This window comes from Stylophora pistillata, chromosome 1 (genome assembly GCF_964205215.1).
Source record: "Stylophora pistillata chromosome 1, jaStyPist1.2, whole genome shotgun sequence".
NCBI classification, from domain to species: domain Eukaryota; kingdom Metazoa; phylum Cnidaria; class Anthozoa; order Scleractinia; family Pocilloporidae; genus Stylophora; species Stylophora pistillata.
The window spans coordinates 49813302-49833362 of NC_142519.1; the positions used below are offsets into that span (position 1 = coordinate 49813302).

Here is a 20061-nt window from a genome sequence, read left to right on the forward strand (position 1 = left end):
AAATCTCTTATCAAACGTTTTGTTGTGTAGTATCGCTGAGTATTTTTACTCCTTGTTTGTATTTTGACTCGTCCTACAGGCTCGTTAAAATACGGCACAACTCGTTAAAATACTCAGCGATATTACACAACAAAACGTCTAATAAGATGTATTTATTATCCAAATGTGCTTCTTAGAGTACAAGTGATGCGCGAGACGAGCACAAATATCACGCTATATTTGTACTCCAGAAATATCCGCAAAATTTGCCTGAACTGTAACAATAATTTGGCGTGTTGGATAATAAATCTCTCGCCCTACGGTCTCGTCAAAATACGGCACAATTCGTAAAAACACTCAGCAATACTACACAACAAAAATTCTGATGAGATATATTTATTTGAGTATATTCTGAAACTCTACTCGATCTTCAAACTTCCCCTCAGCCCATCCGCAGAAAACAGGAAGATGTTGTCCAAAAGGACCTTCTGGCCTTTCATTATTGCTTTCTGTAAGCACTGTTCTCTTTATCTAACGGAGTATCAAGTTAAGAGACTAAATGTGTTATTTAAACCTATTCAATAGGACTGGAATTAGGTAATTTTAGACACTCGGCTTTTGTTCTCACGAAAATAGCCCCCGTGTTAATTCCTTAAATATCCAGGCCTGCATTATATAACTCGCCAGAAAGTAAGTGACACGCGCACGGAAGAAACACTGTGGATAACCCCGGCTGGAAAACATTAAGAAAATAGAGTAACTGCTCCTTGCGAAATCACGAGAAAATACAGCACTCAAGTTGATTTGCGCTTCTCTCTCGAGTCTGATTGGTTATATTAGCAGCAGATCACGACCATGTTTGTGTCGTAATTTATACGGCGCCTGAAGTCAACAAAAAAAATGCATTAGCGGTTTTTTTGTTTCAATTTTTGCCTACGTTATACTGAAAAACGATCATTTCCAAAATTGTTCAAAACAGAAAAAGGGCCCCATTCACTGCGCTCAGAATCTTTAACTTTTCACTTTTGTTGTTTGGCATCAAACGCGCGCTCGCGTAGTCATGTTATTTACATTTTATACGAGAACTGTCTGTCCAAAAGGCGCTTAATTGAAAATTTCATTCATCAAATTTTGATAGCAAACTGAAACAATAAAAGAAATAAAGTGTGTATCTTACGAATTGAAATATCTTAAATATCTTAATAACGATAGACAAGAGCTTCGGATGCCGGCTACGATATCTTCCCGCTTTTAATTTTTTTCTTTTTTTTTTTGTGCACTCAGCAAGAATCTTAAATATACTTTGGGTGCTTAATTTCAAAACCAGGTGGTTTTAAGACATCTAGATTTATCTGAATATTTACCAGTTAGGTTTCAGTGAGTAGTCCGTCTGAGTTACGTTGGCCAATTTCTCAATCGTTTAATGTAATGGTCTCCAAATGTTGACCGTGGACTTCTCCAAAGCCATTTAAAATTATTTTCTAACCGCAGGAAAGTTCGAAATTTCGAAATTTGCAAAGGTTACTTTAAAATCTGAGCAGTCAAACTCCTAATTTGTGGAGAACAACAAAAAGGAAGTATTTGTGCGGTCAGCAGTATTTTCAACTGAAGGAGAGCGGTTGATAATCGACCCACGCAGCGCGTCAGTGCTGGTCTAAGTCACGCGTCCCTTTAAGTTAAGTCACGGTGACTGCAATGCAAATGAAAAATTTTTGGTCGAGCAAGACTTAATGCTTCCTGAGAGCTCTACATCAATGCGACCAAAGTTCTCTTCTGTGTGATGTCATTTCCCTACGTTCTTCTTAGTAGCGTCCATAGACATAACCAAACATATATAGCTTAGCTTTTAATAACCCCTCAAATCGCTATACATATTCTCCATGTTCTTCTCCATACAGTTCTTAAGGTGGTGACAAGGAGAATTTGTTTAACAACCAAAGGTGTACATGTCTTTAGCTGTTGATCATTTCCTTTATTCTCGTGACCTTCATGTTTGATTCAGGGCTGACAGTGTAAGGAGAAATTAGGGTTCATCAAAAAGTCATATTGAGCGTTCCCTGAAACGACTCTGAAAAAAGCTTTCATTCGAGATGCTATCTTTTCATAGCTTTGGCGAAATTGACATATTTTACGATCTCAGTTAGAAACCTTCCTTATTGTCATATCTCTCATATCTATCTTTTTCTCTTGATTTTATAAGCAGCTGGGCTAATGGCGGAAGTATGCCTTCACAGAGTTGTCCCAGGGTTTCCCTCGAGCCAACTTTTGCAAGCTCCAAAAGGGCATTATGTAGAACTGAATTTCACCTTGAAGACTTCAGATGAAATACCGTGCATTAATGATGATATGTACCTTGAGTTTCGTGATGGATATGACGAGTCTGCCAATCTTCTTGGAAGATTTTGTGGAAGAAACATTTCCGGTATTGTGCGATCTAGCGGACAGAAGTTGTGGTTGAGAAAATCAGATAACTCCAATTACCTTTTCAGAGGTTTATACAGAAACAAGACTACTAATACAACAGGCAAGTATTGAGATACTGAAATCAGCCCCTGACAGCCATTTTATATCTACATATTGAGAGTGGTCATTGCCTATGCTCGTCAGACTCAAATACTTCTGTGATAGCTGAGTATGACTTTTTCTTATCCTTCAGTGAAACCCAACTTGGATAAAGTGCTCAAGACTCAGTATGTGCTTTTCAACCGTCATCAATCCCTCTGGTGTCCAGCACAGGGTGCACCGGCTCCAGTCATTGTTTGGAGAAAGAACGGCACAGTGGTACAGAACAGTACAAGTGTACTGTATCAGCTGAATATTACTGGAGAAAACAACGACAAGTACAGCTGTGAAGTGAACACACAGGATGGTTTTGACAAAAAAGAAATCCGTCTTGTCATCGAAAGTAAGTTTTAATAATGAAAATTTGATTCTTAACTGAATTAGGTCAGGGGAAAATATAATGAACATTTGCAAGTTTCTATACCTCTAACCTTTAAGGCTGTAACCATAGTTTTATTGACCTATCAAAATTCTTTCTTGCCTTGCTCTGGATTAATATTAATTGAGTTTTCGCGAGATGACTTGAGGGTACCAACCTTATTAAAGGACTCAAATACACTCTCTGGCAACTCCAACCAAATAAACTAAAATCCCTTCAATAACTTGCATCAAACCATATGATAGTAAAAGTATATCTTATTTTTTATATTCTAGGGTGCCCAGATCGCTGCCAATGTACCACTGCAGTTGGAATTATGCGCTCAGTTACACGCGTTGAATGTGGGGAAAAATATTTACAGTCAGTTCCACAGCACTTGCCCTTTTCTACAGCGAAATCGTAAGCATTTCAACTCTTCGTTTTACGAGGGGGTGATGAAGGAGGGGTGGAGTGGGGGGGCGGACAGAGAGGAAATATACAACAACAGGACAAGATGTGAAACACTTGACCTTACTCAATGATACATCTTCCTTTCAGGGACTTGAGCGACAACCAGATAGAGGAGCTACCGCCTGGAGTCTTCGATAACAACCCAGAATTGACCATATTGTAAGTAGATGATAGTTATGCATACCTGTATGTTGATATTTTACGCGCAGTGAGTAACGAATTATCTAATTTTTCACTTGTTGTGGGTGTAGTCAGCTATGAGCTAAGGTAATGGAACAAGGTGTGGTGGTTAATTGATTGGTAGTGATAAATGGATGGGAGTAACCTCGCCTCATTAAATTATCTGAAAGTTTTTAAAAAAAAGGCTACCACCAGATGTTGGTGGCCTTCGCTCTAACAATTTCATTTTCTATCTGTACCTAGTTCTTTTGTTTTCGTATCTGTTTTATTTTCATGTGTCAGATACCCTGCGCAGACATTGTGATAGAATAAGAGAGGAAAAAAATGAAAGTTGATCGTCCTTGCAGGCTTTCTCACTATAACTGTCTGCTTTGCTCTCTTCCCCCCTCCTTTCCCCCTCCCACTCTACTTATTCTAAGTAGATGATAGTTATGCATACCTATATGTTGATACTGACGCGCAGTGAGTTACGAATTTCTCACGCGTTGAGGTTGTAGTCAGCTATAAGCTAAAGCAATGCAACAAGATGCGATGGTTAATTGATTGGTAGTGATAAACAGATGGGGGTAACCTCGCCTCATTAAATCATCTGAACATTTGTAGAAAAAAGACCACCACCGGACGTTGGTGGCCTTGGCTCTAAAAATTTCATTTTCTATCTTTACCTAGTTCTTTTGCGTTCGTATTTGTTTTATTTTCATGCGTCAGATACCCTGCGCGGATATTTGTGATAAAATAAGAGAAGGAAGAAACCAAAGTTGATCGTACTTGCACGCTTTCTCTATAACTGTTTGCTTTGCCCTCTCCCCCTCCTCCCCCTCCCCCTCCTCCCCCTCCTCCTCCTCCTCCTCCTCCCTACCCCTTCCCCTCATCCCCCTCCTCCCCCTCCTCCCTACCTCTCCTCCCCCTCCCCCGCCTCTTCCCTCTCTTTACTAATACAGCAGTGATCATTTTATCGTTTGATGGTTAGACAAAGTTTGAACTCTTTTAGATGGCTTCGTAATGACAAGATCAATATTACTGATAAACTGTTTATATTCTCTTAATCAGAAGAACAAATTTAACTTTATCTTCAAACTATAGTTCTTTTTTATCTGATTTTAATCATTATAATCCTAGTAAGTTTTAAACAGGTCAGAGGAACACCTTTCGAAAGCTTTTTCCCCTAACTCAAGCAATGTAAAAAATAATCGCATTAGCTTTCTTACATTCAGAAACTCAGCCGTTCGAAAAGACGGTGTCAGAGTTATAGTTCTCCGAACCCTAGCTCCATCTAAACTTCAGTTGCTTTAAAAGACTTAAAATATATTTTAAAATAATGTTTAGACTTATTACACTACTCTATTGTCAGTCCCGCACCAGGGGATAACTCTTTTCTCCTAGTTCCTGGTTTCACACTTTTCCCGCGCAAAAATATATAAACCTTGTAATTGTAAACATTTTAACTCTTCGTTTTTCGAGGGGGCAATGAAGGAGGGGGGGAAGGGACAGAGAGGACATATACAACAACAGAACAAGATGTGAAACACTCGACCTTACTCAATGATACATCCTCCATTCAGGGACTTAAGATACAACCAGATAGAGGAGCTACCACGTGGAGTCTTCGATAACAACTCAGAATTGACCTTATTTTAAGTAGATGATAGTTGAATATGACAAAAACTTGAATATGACAAAAACTGAGTTCATGCTTATTGCATCAAGGTAGAAGTTATCGCAATTTACGGAAAGTCTTTCTCTTATTATAAACGAAAATGCAATCGAACAAGTAACCTCCGTTAAATCCCTTGGAATTCATGTCGATCAAAATATAAATTTGGAGTGTCATATTAAAAACATCTCTAAGAAGATAGCTTGTGCCATTCGTGCGATTAAACGAATTCGGCATCTCACTCCATTGAATGTTTTTATATAAAGCTAATAATAGCCTTATTCAACCACATTTTGATTATCGTAACGTAGTGTGGGGAAACTGTAACAAAGGCCTTTCTGAAAAACTACAAAGACTGCAAAATCGGGCAGCTCGCATCCTAATGTCACAGAGCTATGTTAGTAATTTGGATGATTTGTTCCGGGCGCTAGGGTGGCGAAGACTCTACCATCAAAGATTGGAACAGAAATCTATCCTAATGTATAAAACATTACATGGTATGACACCTGGTTATCTGAGATCAAAATTCGTATATCGTGACAGTGTAAGTGCTTATCGTTTAAGGGATACCGAAAACAAATTAGTTCTTCCACAACCTCGAACCTACTATCTCAAGAGATATTTTTTGTACAGCGGAGCTCAATTGTGGAATATCGTACCTGTAGACCAAAGACAAGCGTCTTCGCTGACTGATTTCAAATCTAAATTAAATTGCCACAGTTTAAAGTAAGATCTTAAAGTAAGATCTTAATTTTAAGTAAATTTTAGACACGGCCTCCATGAAAAGCAGAATTTTTTACTTATTTCTTCTATTTGAATTGTTATTATCAAATTATCATTGTAGTTAGATAGATAGGTTTCTAGTATAGAAATAACTTAATCAACTGATGGAAAAACCGTGTATAAATAAAGTTATCCTATCCTATCCTATCCTAGTTATGCATACCTGAATGTTGATATTGACGCGCAGTGAGTTACGAGTTATCTAATTTCTCACGCGTTGTTGGTGTAGTCAGTTATGAACTAAGGCAATGGAACAAGGTGCGATCGTTAATTGATTAGTAGTAATGAACAGATGGGAGTAACCTCGTCTCATTAAATCATCTGAAAAATAAAAAAAAAAGGCTACCACCGGATTTTGGTGACCTTCTCTCTAACAATTTCATTTTCTATCTTTACCTAGTTCTTTTGTTTTCGTATTTGTTTTATTTTTATGAGTCAGATACCCTGTGTGTATATTGTGATAAAATAATAGAGGGAAGAAACGAAAGTTGATCGTCCTTGCAGGCTTTCTCTCTATAACTGTTTGCTTTACCCTCTCCCCCTTCCCCCTCCTCCCCTCCTTGCACACAGTTGCGGCCTATTTCGCTGACTAATGTAATAATGAGGGTTTTGAACGTCTTGTCTACAGACAAGAATTATCTCAATATATGAATAACTTCATTAGCTTCGACCAGTTTGCATACCGCAAAGGCCACAATACGACTATCGCCTTAATTAAGTGTCAATATGCTTGGCTGAAGTGGCTTAAGTCGGGTTTTGATTGCGTTAGAATTTTCTCTTTTGATTTCAGAGAAGCTTTTGATTCGGTCCTTCATGATATCCTCTGCTCTAAGTTGAAAACACTTGACATAAATCCATACGTGACCAATTGGATTATTGGTTTTTTACAGAACACAAAACAAAGGGTTGTTGTTGATGCCATTGTTATGGGTTATTTAAATATCAATAGGGGTGTCCCTCAGGGGACAGTTTTGGGCCCTATACTATTTTATATTATGGTCAACGATATTAAGGCCATTCTACCAAATCAGAATTTGCTTATGAAATATGCTGATGATTTAACATTAAGTATTCCGGTAAAACCGCGGGCTAACAACGGCAATTCAGCAGCTGAGGAGGTCCCATCGATCGTCGCATGGACATCTGCTAACCGTATGCAACTAAACTTCAAGAAAACGTGGGAGATGCTTCTTAGAGGAAAATCCACTAAGGCTTTACCTGCTCCTCTGGTTTCTATAGAGCGTAAACCATGTCTGAAGTTGTTGGGTGTAACTCTTCAATCTGATCCGTGTAACTGGGATTTACATTTTGATAATATTATATCGAAAGCTAGTAGTCGTCTGTACATCTTACGTGTCTGTAAATTCTATGGACTGCCGCTGTATCATCTTCATCTTCTTTTTATCAGTCTTATTCTACCTATATTTACATATGCTGTAGAAGTATGGGGCTGCGCGTATTATCATAAGTATCTGAGTCGCATAGACAGGCTGTTCAAGAGAGCTTTTAAGCTTGGTTACTGTAAAGAGCTTTTTTCGATTGAAAATATGATTACTCTAAAAGATAAGAAGTTGTGGGCCAAGATCACCGACAGCGATTTTACAACAGCTTTAGATGACCTCTTGCACAACATATGAACGCATATTTTGCATCAGTATTTATACAAGAACAAAAGTCTCTTCCGGAATTTGATCATGTTCTCAATAAAAAGTTGTGCAATGTATTATGTACACCTAGCGAAGTGGAGAAACATCTAAAAAGCCTAAACATACACAAATCCCCAGGTCCTGATAAATTATCGCCTCGTATCCTAAAAGAATGTGCACTGGAACTATCTACGTCACTTTGTAACTTATTTAACATGTCGTTCCAATCCGGCTCACTACCCAACGACTGGAAAATTGCACACATTATTCCAATTTATAAAAAAGGACCAAAATATAAAAAGGAAAACTATCGCCAGGTCTCGCTAACATCTATCATCAGTAAAACGGCGGAGAAGATTGTGAAATCGAGAGTTGTCTCATTTTGAACGGAACACCAACTACTAAACCCAAGCCAATTTGGATACCTGGAAGGCCGATCGACAGTGTCACAACTTTTAAGCTGTTATAATGACTGGTGCTTAACAAGAAATTCGTCTAAAGTATCTGATGTAATATTTCTGGACCTGTCAAAAGCGTTCGACAGTGTCCCTCATGAGCGCCTACTTTTAAAACTCAATAGGTACGGGACAGACGGGCAGCTGCACCTGTGGTTCAAGAACTTCTTAACCAATGGAAAACAAAGAGTTATGGTACGTGGATCGTACTCGGATTGGTCACTAGTTACATATGGTGTCCCTCAAGGCTCAGTACTGGGACCGGTTATGTTCCTTATTTATGTGAATGAAATACCTGGCATCATCACGTCTACTGCCAAATTATTTGCCGACGATACCAAAATCTACCGACAGATAAATAATATCGATGATTCTATTGCTTTACAGATAGATCTGACCACCCTCGACCTATGAGCGGATCGTTGGCAGATGAAATTTAATTCTACCAAATGTGAATTCATGAGAATTACACATAACAGAGACAAAAAGTCCACACGGTACAATATATCGAGTACAGTGTTGAGGAATGTATCTAATTACAAAGATCTTGGAGTTATTATAACTAGTGATCTGAAATGGTCAAAACATGTTGAACAAATAGTTCACAAAGCAAATAAGGTTCTTGGTTTACTTAAACGCACAGTAGGCGGTAAAAACAAAGATATTTTTTCAAACTTGTACAAAACCTTGGTTCGTCCAATCTTGGAATACGCCTGCCCGGTGTGGTCACCACACCTCATCAAAGACATGGATGAAATTGAGAATATACAAAGAAGAGCCTCGCGAATTGCCTTAGGCCAAAGAAGACAAGAGATGGCGTATACGGAGAGGTGTAAAATTCTTAAATGGAACTCTTTAGTACAAAGGAGAGATTTCCTTTCCTTAGTGGAATGTTATAAAACTGTATTCAATCTAAATAGATTGAATTTCAGCGACTATTTTGAACTTTGTAAAAACACTAAATCGAGATCTAACCACCCATATAAACTACAACTCAAACTCGCAAAACTGAACTGTTACAAAAATTCTTTCTTTGTCAGAATTATCAAACCCTGGAATAATCTTCCTATTAATTTATTTAATTTTTGTGACAGCCCTAACGTTCGTGAGTTCAAATCAAAATTGAAGAAACATATGGATATTTATTGAATCGTCATTTTATAATTGATATTTAGCTGTTTCTTATTTGACTTTTTTATATTTTTATTAACTAGTTCTGTAAGATTTTTTACATAATTAGGAGACCCTTGATATAGGGCCAACCTCTGGGTTTCCTTTTTCTTAATAATTATGTATTTGCATGTTGTTCTGAAATAAAATATTGTTAAAAAAATGACCTCTTGCCACCAGAGCGACCATTGGTTACGCTACGTAAGAGGCGCCATAATTATATTCTCCCGCTTGTCAGAACTGAACGTTTCAAGAGGACTTTTGTTAATAGATCTTTGCTCTCTTATTGGTTAGTCAGTTAGTAATTTAGTTAGTTAATTAGTTTTATACTTGATGAGTTCATATCATTGTAACTAAACACGTTTGTTGTTTAGAGTGCTTAATAAAGACTTTTATTATTATTATTATTATTAGAATAGTATTTGACCGTTGTCTTGCTTTAGGATGACGGGTTCGAACTGGTAGGACTAGTACTGCTGCTCACAGCCACGAATGAAAGTAATAAGGGTGCTGTAAACCATCCCATTAATTGCTAAACATTGAATAGTTCGCGTAGAGTGTCTGGTGTCAAAACATTTTATCGCAAAATCTAAAATTTTCCCTAACTACCGTAAATCCTCCATTAAGCCCCTGGGGGGGGGGGCTTATTTTTTTCAATCACTTTTGAGGGGGGGGACTTAATAGAGATGGGGGGCTTAAAAGAGAGAGGGGGCTTACTTAATTTAGCGAAACGCATCACCTGTAGCAAAAATACCGTGGTATGAGACAGAGTAGACTTACGCGTTGTACAGTTACTCACTGTCAAAAGTATTTAGTTCACTTGTAGGAGCCTCAAAGTAACAAAAACTAAATTATTATGCTATAAAAATGTGCTTTCGGTCTCATGTTCTTCGAAAATTTTTATGAGAATGGTTACTTGCATTGATTTGTCGTACACAACTTACAAACGAAAATCTCTGGAAAACTCCTCTTATATTTACATTTTTTATCTCTTACCTTTAAATATTTTATATAAAGAGCCTTGAAATTCATGATACTATAATTCTACGGTATTTCGTAATTTGATAGCCTAAACAAAACAGCAGAAAGTGAAATCGAAAAGTTAGGAACTTTATGGTCAAGATTCAATGTCAATATCAAGGATTTCATCCTCATCATCCTCATCCAAAATAAGGTGTGCGACGTTTTCTTGAGCCATCTCTTCTTCTGAAACAATAGTGTACTCGAAAGGATCGGACCCTTCCTCCTCTTGGTGAAACGCTTGCAATCTAGGTAACAGACTTTGGCATGGACCATGCTTGGTTTGGGGGAGGGGGAGGGGGGCTTAATAGAGAGGGGGAGCTTTTTAACTTTCATCCTCTGAAAAGGGGGGCTTATTAGAGAAGGGGGGCTTATTAGAGAAGGGGCTTAGTAACTTTCCTCCTCTGAAAAGGGAGGGGCTTATTAGACAGGGGGGGTTTATTAGATAAGGAGGGCTTATTAACTTTCCTTCTCTGAAAAGGGGGGCTTATTAGAGAAGGGGGGCTTATTATAACTTTCCTCCTCTGAAAAGGGGGGCTTATTAGAGAATGGGGGCTTATTAACTTTCTTCCTCTGAAAATGGGGGCTTATTAGAGAGGGGGGCTTATTAGAGAAGGGGGCTTAACTTTCCTCCTCTGAAAAGGATGGCTTATTAGAGAGGGGGGTTTATCAGAGAATGGGGGCTTATTAACTTTCCTCCTCTGAAAAGAGGGGCTCATTAGAGAGGGGGGTTTATTAGAGAATGGGGGAACTTATTGACTTTCCTCCTCTGAAAAGGGTGGCTTATTAGAGAGGGGGGTTTATTAGAGAATGGGGGCTTATTAACTTTCCTCCTCTGGAAAGGGGGGCTTATTAGAGAGGGAGGCTTATTAGAGAGGGGGGCTTATTTGAGAGGGGGGATTAATAGAGGATTTACAGTAGATAGAAAATACAGGACAAAAACACCTATGAGAATAAACGTTCAACTTAAATCTAGGATATATATCCTCAATCTACAGACTTGAGATAACCAGACAGAGGAGCTGACACCTGAAGTCTTTCAACAGACAGCGATCATTAACCATTAATCATAATTATATCAGCAATAGCTTCCATTAGGCCGGAAGGAATTCTCCGATATTTGTCCATTACCTGTTTCGAAAAATGAACAGAGAGCGAGGCACGAGGAAAACTTTGAGCTTCAAGAAACAAACTTATGTTCAAGGACAAATATTACATGTTCAATCGTCTTACTTCATTATCAGCAAGACTAATAAAACTTGCAACGGATGACTGACAGAATACAAGCAAGCTGCAAGGATCACAGCAAATATGTTGATGTGAACAATCACATTAGTAATTATCTCATCCCCGCATAGAACACGCTATTGATTGAGTCTCTATTGCATGACTAACCTAGAGCACCTTCTAAGTATTTTCAACACAAGTTACCCGGAAGTAAGTTTGCATTATTTACGTTCTAGTTAGATAATGAAATTATGATGTGGTCTCTTAATTTTATCAGGGTTTAGAAAGTCTAGTTTTAATAACCCAGAAAAAACTTTAGATCAAGAATATATCCTTTTCGTAGTGACCTAGATGACAACCAAATAAAAGAGCTACCACCTGGAGTCTTCGCTAACAACACCGAGTTAACTGTACTTTGAGTAATACACTTATCCGTTTATATTTCACACTATTGTTCAGGGAGACGCCTTTAAACGGACGTTGCAGGGTTCAAAACGAAGCCTCTCAAGCGGAAATCTCAGTGTATTTGTATAATACAATGGATAAATTCTAAATTCTACTCCTTCTCCCCTCTTTGTCTCTTAAATATCTGCGTGGCACACAAAATCCAATGGAACCGTCGCAAAATCTGATGACTTGAACCTGTAGAGCGAGTGCAAACCCCCGCGCGGACAAAACCGTTATACAATACCATTAGCCAGTGTTTTGCTTATAAAGACGGATTGGAACTAGTAGCCTGATACAACTGATCACAACTAATGGCAAAAAATCAAAATAGTCATGGTGCTGTAAACATCACACAAATTGCTAAACATTGACTAGCTCTTGAAATGTATCGAGTGTCCAAAACGTTTTTACGAAAAATTGTCGCAAAAATGGACATTTTCTTTGGCCAGATAGAAAATGAGACAACAAAAGACATGAATGATAAAATGCTTCACCTAAATCCAGGATATGCCCTCGATCTACAGACTTGAGACAACCATATACAGGAGCTACCATCCAAAACACAGCGATTATCGTTCCAAAATTATCGTTCCGATTATTCTTCCAAAACACAGCGATTATCGTTCATTTATCATAATTATATGTACAATGGCTTCCGTCTTGCCTGAGGAATGCTCCGATATTTGTCTGTTAAAAAAAAAAAAAAAAAAAACCAAAAGAGAGCGAGGCTCGAGGGAAACTACGAGCTTCAAGGAACAACTTATGTTAATAAAAAAAACCAAATATCCAGGCATATTGTTAGGTCAAAGGGGAATATTGTGTTCATCATCCTTCATATATTTTTAGCAGTGCGGATCATAAATAATTTAAAAACAGTTCATCGTCGAAAAAGCGGGTTAATTTTTCTGCACGTCATTAATCTATGAATTCGCAATGAAATATTTTCTTTTGATCTGCAGATTGAAAATCAAATTTCACAAATGGTGAACACCATAGCGCACACTATTGAGTTTTGGATGCACGCGGGAGGTTGCTAAGCACAAAACTGAGAAGCGTAGGAGTCGCGCAAGGCGACAGCCGAGGGTAACGCTAGCTTCTTGAGTGCCTTGCAAACCACTCAAAGACACTGACTGGCTCTCGAAATAGGTCGGGTGTCCAAAACATTTTACGGAAAATCATCGAAAAATTGAAATGTACTCTATCCAGAATGTTTGACCTAAATCTGGGATATGTCCTCCATACACAGACTTTAGTAACCTGATGGAGAAGCTATTATAGTAATTATCAGTCATTTATGATAATTACATAAAGAATAGATTTTATTCTGCTTGACAGAATTGCTCTGATATTTGTCCATTATCTGAAGCCTGGATATACTTTAGGTTTAAACGGGATTCGAACTCGTGCCTCCCAGCGCAACTATCAACTGAGTTAAAGAGCCACACGTTGGAAGCGAGGTACAGTTGAGGAGGTTCTTCTTTTTCGTGGAGGGGACTCATGTAATTTGTAATTAGGGAAATTTCATTTCATCAGTGGTATTGAGAATCAAATGAAGCTTTATTACTAGCAGGTGAGCTAAAAATTTTAGCAATTGCCGAAATAAGCCTCAAAAGAGAAAATTCATTCTTCAACCCGCACATTTACCAAAGCCTGGTTCCAAATTTTTAATAAAAATCCCATTCTCCTAGTTATCAATTGCACTACTTTCAACCCTTCACCCAGTTCAAGGAAACAGGATAAATCAAGGAGATTATAACCAATAAACTGTTTATATCCTCTTGATCAAAAGGAGTTATTTAATTTTATCTTCAAATTATGGCTCTTTTTTTATCACAATCTGATTTCAGTCATTATTAATCCCTGTAGGTTTTAAAACAGGTCAGAGGAACACCTTGCATGGGCCTTTTTCCCCTAACGCAAGCAATGTAAATATCATCGAATTGGACTTCTTACCTTCGGAAACTTGGCCATTCTAAAAGATGGTGTCAGAATTATAGTTCTCCGTACTCAAGCTCCATCTAGACCTCAGTTGCTCTAAAGGACTTAAAATGTTTTTTTTTTCATGATGCTTAGACTTATTACACTACTCTTTTGTCGGTTCCACACCAGGGGATAACTCTTTACCCCTTGTTTCTGGTTTCTCATTTTTTGCCGTGCAAAAATAATTAACCTGAACTTTCCCTCCCCCAAGCCTATATAGTCTCATAGCCCTTTAATATTTACTTGGCATAAAAACCGATTACGACGCAGTAACATTCCATGATTTGAACCATTCCAGCTAATACAAATCAAGCTTTAGAAAAAACTGGTTTGCAATATCACATGTTGAATCGTCTTACTTTATTCAAAAGCATCACAACAGATATGTTGATGTGAACAATCGCGTTAGTGGTTATCGTCCATATATAGAAAAAGCTATTGATTGAGTTTGTATTTCATGAGTAACCGAGAGCATTTTCTCAGTATATTCAACACAATTTGATTCTGCTAGCCGAGGGAAACTTTAGATTCTCGAGTGTTTAGTAAACTATCCAAAAACCTTGTCTGGCTCTCGAAATATGTAAGGTGTCCAAAATAGTTTACGGAAAATTATTGCAATATTTCAATTTACGTTGGCCAGAAGAGAAAGACACGAAAAAAATATACGATATGTAAAATGTTTAACCTAAATCCAGGATATGTCCTCCATCAATAGATTTAAGGAACCTGATAGAGGAGATATCACAGCAGTCATCAGCCACTTACCACAATTAAATAAAGAATAGCTTTTATTCGCCTTGCAAGAAATGGCCTGATATTTGTCCATTATCTGAAGCCTAGATCTACTTCAGGCTTGAACAGGACTTAAACCCGTGCCTCCCACATACTACTTCAGCGCTACTACTAACCGGGCTACAGAGCCACACATTGAAAACGAAATACAGTTGAGAGGGTTTTTCTTTCTTGTGGAGGGGAGTCATAAAACTTTGTAATTAGGTAAATTTCATTTTGATCGGTGTCATTGATATCAAATAAAGCTTTATTACCATCAGGTGAGCGAGATTTTAGCAATTGCCGAAAATAAGCCTGAAAACGCACTAAAGTTTGCCTCGTTCCGAAGGTATCATTTTTTGAGAAATCCAAAAAGAGGCCTAGGGTTATTTTCTATTTCGAACGAAGTTCTCTTTTTTCAGCATTTTAGTGTGTTAATAAATGTTATGAATTTACTCATTTGATACTTGTCAGTATTTGGGGTAAGAGACATTAATTTCCCACACACGAGATTACTGTGTGATGAATGTCCTCCCCTAAGGTGGGATAGGTGGGGGGTGGACTAGCACGAGTGGTTCCTATGTTCCTTTCTAGTCCTTCCCCACTGGAAATAATGCAGTGAAAATGGAATGAATTAAATGAAGAGACTTCATAACACTTTTAAATGTTATCTTTTCTATTACTATGGGTCAATTAAAAAGAATTGGTCAAAAGGACACAATAACATAGACACACTCTCAAAATCATAATTACCTATTTAGGAGAGATGTTAAATTTAGTTATGTTCAATTCTTAGGTATTTATAATACTTTTTAGGTACTCATAACACTTTTTAAATGTTATCTTTTCTTATTTCTATAAACCAATTAAAACAAAATGGTCAAAAGGACATAATAATACAGACACACTCTTGGAATCATAATTACCTATTTAGGAGAGATCTTTAATTTAGTTATGTCAATTTCTTAGGAACTTATATGGAAACCAAATCAAGGAGCTACCACCTGCAGTCTTCACTAACAACTCCAAGTTGACTCAACTGTATGTAACACATGTAACGCACAATTACCAAAGCCTGGTTAAAAATTTGAATAGAAATCTCATTCTCATAGCTATCAATCCCACTGCTCTCAGTGCTTATTTTCACTCAGTTTAAGGTAATGGTATCAATCCAAGAGAATATAACTGATAAACTGTTTACATCCTCTAGATAAGAAGGACATATTTAACTTTATCTTTTAATTACGGCTCTTTTTTTAATCGGAATCTGACTTCAGTCATTATTAATTCCAGTAAGTTTTAAAACAGGTCAGAGGAACACCTTTCATGGGCCTTTTTCCTCTAACGTATGCAATGTAAAAAGAATTGCATTGGAAATCTTGAAATCTTATAATTACATTCAGAAACTCAGCCATTCGAGAAGATAGTGCCAGAATAATAGTTCTCCGAACTCCAGCTCCATCTAACTGGTTTACAACATCACGTGGTTAATCCTCTTACTTTATTGAAAAGGATCATAAGAGATATTTTGATGTGAGCAATCACTTTCGTAGTTATAGTTCACGTATAGAAATTGCTATTGACTGAGTCTCCATTTCATGATTAACCGAGAGCGCCTTCTCAGTATTTTCAACGCAAGTTGACTCTGATAGCCAAAAGAGACTTTAGATTCTAGAGTGCTTAGCAAACCATCCAAAAACATTGACTTGCTCTCGAAATATGTCGGGTGTCCCAAAAATTTAACGGAAAAACTATTGCTAAATTGAATTTTAGGTTGGCCAGAAGAAAATGGCAAAACAAAAATATACGACTAGCTCCTGCTATTTGCGGGCGTGAACGGTCTTTATAAACATGAAAGTTTTCTTGACAACCGATTAATGTTGATATCTTGTAAGACGTGTAGATTAGATGAATAATAATTCGATTAATAATAATAATAAAGTAGATGTCAGTACAACTTCTAAAGTTTAAAGGTCTAATAAAGGTAATCCGGTTAACCTAAATACAGAGTATGTCCTTCATCAACACAGTTAAGCAACCTGATAGAGGAGCTATTACAGCAATTATCAGTCACTTATCATAATTACAGGAAGAAAAGCTTTTATTCGGCTTAAAAGAAATGCCCTGATATTTGTCCTTTATCTGAAGCCTGGATATACTTGAGGCTTGAACGGGACTCGAACCCATGCCTCCCACATACTAATTCAGCGATACTACCAACCGGGCTACAGAGCCACAAGTTGAAAACGAAATACAGTTGAGAGGGTTTTTCTTTCTAGTGGAGGGGACTCATAAAATTTTGTAGTGAGGTAAATTTCTTTTGATCGGTGTCATTGAATCAAATAAAGCTTTATTACCATCAGGTGAGCGAGATTTTAGCAATTACCGAAAATAAGCCTGAAAACGCACTTAAGTCTGCCTCGTTCCGAAGGTATCATTTGTTGAGAAATCCAAAAAGAGGCCTAGGGTTATTTTCTATTTCGAACGAAGTTCTCTTTTTTCAGCATTTTAGTGTGTTAAAAAATGTTATAAATTTACTCATTTGATACTTGTCAGTATTTGAAGTAGGAGACGTTAATTTCCCATACACGAGATTACTGTGTGATGGATGTCCTCCCCTAAGGTGGGATGGGTGGGGGGTGGACTATCACAAATGGTTCCTATGTTCCTTTTTAGTCCTTCCCCACTGGAAATAATGCAGTGAAAATGGACTGAATTAAATGAAGAGACTTCATAACATTTTTAAATGTTATCTTTTTTATTACTATGGGTCAATTAAAAAGCCTTGGTCAAAAGGACACAATAACATAGACACACTCTCAAAATCATAATTACCTATTTAGGAGAGATGTTAAATTTAGTTATGTCCAATTCTTAGGTACTTATAATACTTTTTTGGTACTCATAACACTTTTTAAATGTTATCTTTTCTTATTACTATAAACCAATTAAAACAAAATGGTCAAAAGGACATAATAATACAGACGCACTCTTGGAATCATAATTACCTATTTAGGAGAGATCTTTAATTTAGTTATGTCAATTTCTTAGGTACTTAAATCTAAACCAAATCAAGGAGCTACCACCTGCAGTCTTCACTAACAACTCCAAGTTGACTCACCTGTATGTAACACATGTAACGCACATTTACCAAAGCCTGGTTACAAATTTTGATAGAAATCTCATTCTCATAGCTATCAATCCCACTGCTCTCAGTGCTTACTTTAACTCAGTTTAACGTAATGGTATCAATCCAAGAGAATATAACTGATAAACTGTTTACATCCTCTAGATAAGAAGGACATATTTAACTTCATCTTCAAATAACGGTTGTTTTTTTAATCGGAGTCTGACTTCAGTCATTATTAATTCCAGTAAGTTTTAAAACAGGTCAGAGGAACACCTTTCATAGGCCTTTTTCCTCTAACGTATGCAATGTAAAAAAGAATCGCATTGAAAATCTTATAATTACATTCGCATTGGAAATGTTATAATTACATTCGAAAAGATAGTGCCAGAATAATAGTTCTCCGAACTCCAACTACATCTAGAAATCAGCTGCTTTAAAGGAATTAAAAGAAAATTTTTATGATGTTTAGACTTACTGCGCTACTCTTTTGTCAGTTCCACTCCAGGGGATAACTCTTTCCCCCTAGTTCCTGGTTTTGCACGTTTCCCGCGCAAAAGTAAATAAACCTTAGCCCTCCTGCCCCGATGAATATTCACTCTTATAGGTCACTCTATAGCCCTTTAATATTTACTTGGCATAAAAACCGATTGCGAAGCAACATTATTTCATGACTTCAACCATTCTAGCAAATACAAACCTAGCTTTAGACATAACTGGTTTACAACATCACGTGTTCAATCCTCTTACATTATTCAAAAGGATCATAAGAGATATGTTGATGTGAGCAATCACGTTCGTAGTTATCGTTCACGTATAGAAATTGCTATCGACTGAGTCTATATTTCATGACTAACCGAGAGCGCCTTCTCAGTATTTTCAACGCAAGTTGACTCTGATAGCCGAGAGAAACTTTAGATTCTCGAATGCTTAGCAAAGCATCCAAAAACATTGACTTGCTCTCGAAATATGTTGGGTGTCCCAGAAATTTAACGGAAAAATTATTGCAAAATTGAAATTTAGGTTGGCCAGACGAAAATAGCAAAACAAAAATATACGACTAACTCCTGCTATTTGCGGGCGTGAACGGTCTTTATAAACATGAAAGTTTGCTTGACAACCGATTAATGTTGATATTTTGTAAAACGGGTTGATTAGATGAATAATAATTCGATTAATAATAATAATTAAGTAGATGTCAGTACAACTTAGGAAGTTTAAAGGTCTAATAAAGTTAACCTGAATACAGAGTATGTCCTCCATCAACAAAGTTAAGCAACCTGATAGAGGAGCTATTACAGCAATTATCAGTCACTTGTCATAATTGCATGAAGAATAGCTTTCATTCGGCTTGAAGGAAATGCCCTGATATTTGTCCATTATCTAAAGCCAGGCCATGCTTCTGGCTTGAACGAAACTCGAACCCGTGTCTCCCACATACTAATTCAGCCCTACTACCAAGTGAGCTACAAAGCGACATGTTGGAAGCGAGATACAGTTGAGATGGTTCTTCTTTCTAGTGGAGGGGACTTATTTAGTTTGAAATTAGGTAAATTTCATTTGATCGGCGGCATTGACAATGAAATGAAGCCTGCTATGTAGGTAACGCATGTTTGTTAAATATATATTTCTGCGGAGTTTGGTTTAGCCTCTATTTTCGGTATCGGATTTTTACGCAGATAATGTGAGTACCTTTTGGAGTGTTCAATAAAAGCATCAAAATTATTCAAGTGTTATTTAATGTGAGATGATAAATAACCATCAAACTGCACAGTCCCGAGTTTTTTTATAAAAAAAAGTCACATTTTGACAACGATCGGAAGTTTTTTTTGAAGCCAGAACAGGAAACAGCTCTGATAGGTCTTATAAGGGCAGAAGATGTCCTACAGCAGCAGAGTGTACGTCAGTAAGCATAAATGAAATAACGGAGAATTTGTAATTGCCAGCATTTATTTATGCTCCTGCGGAGAATGCTCTTCAGGAACGTTTTCTTTGGGTCATGAGACGTTTTTACTCTTAACATCGATTTTCGGCTATCTCTTCCTAGAAGAGATCAAAGAATATTTCTTAAATTCTGGGCGTAGAATTCCACCCTTACTCTCCCTCAGAAAAGAATTGGCATCAAGGAGATGACTTAAGGAGATCCTGACATTAACAGGCTGGACTGATTTGCCAAACAACATGACATTGACTGTGCCAACGCTAAGAGTTTATAAAACAAGTGCGTCGCT

General features: G+C 37.3%; 1 protein-coding gene across 1 annotated transcript; it reads left to right on the forward strand.

The window, feature by feature from the left end:
- Positions 1 to 2153: 2153 nt before the first annotated feature.
- Positions 2154 to 3539, forward strand: LOC148742922 (CD166 antigen homolog). The gene is made up of 3 exons (XM_088760815.1): positions 2154 to 2884; positions 3196 to 3319; positions 3458 to 3539. The coding sequence occupies exons 1-3, from the start codon at positions 2614 to 2616 to the stop codon at positions 3531 to 3533; spliced, it is 471 nt and encodes a 156-aa protein (XP_088616941.1). The 5' UTR covers positions 2154 to 2613; the 3' UTR covers positions 3534 to 3539.
- Positions 3540 to 20061: the final 16522 nt, after the last annotated feature.

Excerpts from the sequence above, each read along its gene's own strand:
- LOC148742922 (XM_088760815.1), top strand. The coding sequence starts at position 2,614 with ATGACTTTTTCTTATCCTTCAGTGAAACCCAACTTGGATAAAGTGCTC. Across the intron at positions 2,885-3,195 it reads AATCCGTCTTGTCATCGAAA|GGTGCCCAGATCGCTGCCAA; the intron begins GTAAGTTTTAAT and ends TTTATATTCTAG. Across the intron at positions 3,320-3,457 it reads CCCTTTTCTACAGCGAAATC|GGACTTGAGCGACAACCAGA; the intron begins GTAAGCATTTCA and ends TCTTCCTTTCAG.